The following is a 3681-nucleotide window of genomic DNA, read 5'->3' as shown; positions in this document are numbered from 1 at the left end:
CCTCCCGCTGGATCTTTAAGTAGAAAGTAATCTATCAGGCCAGTCCTTAAAAACGCGACTTGCCACTGTGGGGGCTTCGGCACCCCGCACCCCGCCCCCCGTGGCCCCTGCCCGCCCGCCCGCCCGTCCGTCGCCAGCAGCATCGCTCCGCTCCTGAGAGCGAGCCCCGCGCCCGGCCGGCCGGCAGGAGTTGAAAGGGGGTGCGGCGGCCAGAGCAGCTGGTGGGGGGCTCCGGGGAGCGCCTAGGACCGAACCCGGAGTTTGCGGAGCCCACCCACCCACCTACCCACCCGCACGCGTCATGCGGGGCCACCGAGTGTAAGCGGAGCCAAGCCAAGCCGAGCCGGGCCGGGCCCAGAGCCACCTGCACGCACCCCCTTCCTTCCATCCCTCTTTCCCTTGCTCCCCAAGCCTCCTTCTTTTTCGGGGGGCCACCCTAGCTAGCTGAGCTAGCTAGTCCCCCTCCTGACTCTCCTTCCTCGCCATCTCCGCCGCTGTCACCAACCCCGAGGAGGGATGACCCTCTCCGGCGGCGGCAGCGCCAGCGACATGTCCGGCCAGACGGTGCTGACGGCCGAAGACGTGGACATCGATGTGGTGGGCGAAGGCGACGACGGGCTGGAGGACAAGGACAGCGACGTCGGCGGCTGCTGTGACAGCCCCGCCGGGCCCCCCGAGCTGCGCCTGGACGAGGCGGACGAGGTGACACCGGTGGTCCCGCACCACGGCCAGCAATCGCACCAGCAACCGCTGGCGCTGGCCAAGGAAGCGGCCGGCACGGGGCAGGGCCTGCTGGAGACGGGCGGGCCCGAAGCCGACGGCTGCAAAGGCGCCGGCGAGGAGGGCGGCGGCAGCACCGGTGGCACGGGTGGCGGTGGCGGCGGCACGGGCACCGGGGCAGCGGCAGCAGCGGGCGGCCTGGCCCCCAGCAAGCCCAAGAACAGCCTGGTGAAGCCCCCTTACTCCTACATCGCGCTCATCACCATGGCCATCCTGCAGAGCCCGCAGAAGAAGCTGACCCTCAGCGGCATCTGCGAGTTCATCTCCAACCGCTTCCCCTATTACCGGGAGAAGTTCCCCGCCTGGCAGAACAGCATTCGGCACAACCTGTCGCTCAACGACTGCTTCGTCAAGATCCCCCGCGAGCCGGGCAACCCGGGCAAGGGCAACTACTGGACCCTGGACCCGCAGTCCGAGGACATGTTCGACAACGGCAGCTTCTTGCGGCGCCGCAAGCGCTTCAAGCGTCACCAGCAGGAGCATCTGCGGGAGCAGACGGCGCTCATGATGCAGAGCTTCGGGGCCTACAGCCTGGCCGCGGCGGCGGGCGCGGCGGGGCCCTACGGTCGCCCCTACGGCCTGCACCCCGCGGCCGCAGCGGCGGCGGCCGGCGGCTACTCGCATCCCGCGGCGGCGGCGGCTGCAGCGGCGGCTGCAGCGGCGCTCCAGTATCCGTACGCGCTGCCACCCGTGGCCCCGGTGCTGCCCCCCGCCGTGCCGCTGCTGCCCTCGGGCGAGCTGGGCCGCAAGGCCGCCGCTTTCGGCTCGCAGCTCGGGCCCGGCCTGCAGTTGCAGCTTAATAGCTTGGGAGCGGCGGCTGCGGCGGCAGCGGCGGCGACGGGCCCGGCGGGCCCGGCGGGTTCCACGGCGTCGCTCATCAAGTCGGAACCGAGCGCACGGCCGTCGTTCAGCATCGAGAACATCATCGGAGGCGGCCCCGCGGCCCCCGGGGGCTCGGCGGCTGGTGGTGGGGTCCCGGCGGGCGGTGCTGCCGGAGCTGGAGGCGGCGGCGGCGGGGGCACGGCGCAATCGTTCCTGCGGCCACCCGGGACCGTGCAATCGGCGGCGCTCATGGCCACGCACCAGCCGCTGTCGCTGAGCCGGACGACGGCCACCATCGCGCCCATCCTGAGCGTGCCGCTCTCCGGACAGTTCTTGCAGCCCGCAGCCTCCGCAGCCGCTGCAGCCGCGGCCGCCGCGCAAGCCAAGTGGCCCGCGCAATAGGGACACGCGTGCCGGACACCCCGGGACGCCCCCAGGACGGGCTGCGACAGTGGCAGTGGCGGCGGCAAGGTGGCAGGACCCGGGCGGCGGTTTGCAATTTGCAGGTGACCCGCTCCGCCTCGGTTCAGGCTCAGGTCACTCTGCCCAATCCGGGCTTCGGCTTCTGCACCGTTTCCTCCCGCTCTTTCCCGACCCCAGGACTCGAACCCGCGGTAGCCGCCAGCTCCCCCGCAACCCTGCAGCGCTCACTTGGGCTTGTCGGAGTCAGCCAGCCCGCCTGCCGGGAAGAGCTTTCTTTTCCGCACAGGTAACCCCGAAAAAAAAAAGAGAGAGAGAGAGAGAGAGAGAGAGAGAGAGAGAGAGAGAGAGAGAGAGAGAGAGAGAGAGAGAGAGAGAGAGAGAGAGAGAGAGAGAGAGAGAGAGAGAGAGAGAGAGAGAGAATTGTCCCGCTAACGGTCCCCTCCACCCCGGATGGCGGCGGCTCCTGCGGCGTCTTGTCCTCGAGTCCCTTGGGGAGGAGAGGGGAGGCGAGGCGAGGTGGCGAGGGGAGGGGAATTCTTTGTATATATTTGTATAAAAATTATCGACTTTCCTTTTGGGGGTTTTTATTTTTTTAAGAAAAAAAAAAAGAATTCCAGTAGCATTAGAGCTCTGAACTTTCGTTTTTTTGGAAGGTTCACTCTCGGCAGTTTTATGTGCGAAATAAAAATGTATAGAGACATCGGGAGATTTTAAATATAAAAAAAAAAAAAAGAAATTTTCCAGAGGCGAAAGTGGCATTCTATTATAAAAGTCTGTTTATATATGAATGAATCTATATATGGTATTCGAAATGTTATTCCATCGTGTTGTACACAACTTTGTAAATAAATTTTTAAAATGCTGAGCATAGTGTTTTATTTAGGTGTCTGGGATAAATGATGGAAGGGTTTTAAACGGTTAGTCGCGTTTTTTGTCTTTTCCAGAGATTCAAGGAGTCTCAAGCCATAATCTTTTTCAAATCTGGTTAATGCATAATTTGTAAGAACAATTTAATTGGGGGAAAGAAAGAATAGGGTTCATTTAAATCATACTAATATTTCTTTCCTTTCCCCCTGCAAACTCAGGATATGTGCGATGGCTATTCAATCGATCCATTAAATCTAAATGACTAGACATTTCTGTAGATAATATGAGCTGCCACTTAAAAACCAACTTACCAACTTAATTCTAAACAGTCCTTTCTATTTTCTTTAAAATATCAGAGTTCCATCTTCCTTCCACAATTGGGAACTTAGACCAAATGAGATTTGTTCACTTCAATTATCCTTTCAAAAGAATGTAAATTACAAACACTCTCATTTTGCATTTAAAATTTAGATTTTTTTTAATGTTTATGATCCCTTTGTTCATAAAGCCACTTGCCTTTTTATTGAAAGATATATTTTTGGGCATTTTACATTCTGCAATGGAATGTCTATATTAATTTGATAAAAATAGAACACATCCTCATTTTCTTTTCTCATAATATTTTCAAATAAGATAACTCTTCCGTAAGGGAATAATCGACTACATAATTCTGGTGTTTTTGAAGGATTCCTATAGCTATCTTCGCCTCCAACCCATTGCCTTTCTGAAGGCTGAAGGCGAGAAGGGCCTTGGGAGCCTTTAAAAAAAAACAGGTGCATATTGCCCCAT

General features: G+C 58.4%; 1 protein-coding gene across 1 annotated transcript; it reads left to right on the top strand.

Annotated features, from left to right (window-relative positions):
• The first annotated feature begins 389 nt into the window (after positions 1-389).
• Positions 390-2004, top strand: FOXD3 (forkhead box D3). Its single transcript, XM_049774411.1, has one exon. The coding sequence runs from the start codon at positions 517-519 to the stop codon at positions 2002-2004; it is 1488 nt and encodes a 495-aa protein (XP_049630368.1). The 5' UTR covers positions 390-516.
• The last annotated feature ends 1677 nt before the right edge of the window (positions 2005-3681 follow it).

Source organism: Suncus etruscus, chromosome 6, assembly GCF_024139225.1.
Source record: "Suncus etruscus isolate mSunEtr1 chromosome 6, mSunEtr1.pri.cur, whole genome shotgun sequence".
Lineage (NCBI taxonomy): Eukaryota > Metazoa > Chordata > Mammalia > Eulipotyphla > Soricidae > Suncus > Suncus etruscus.
This window is presented reverse-complemented; position numbering and strand designations above follow the sequence as displayed.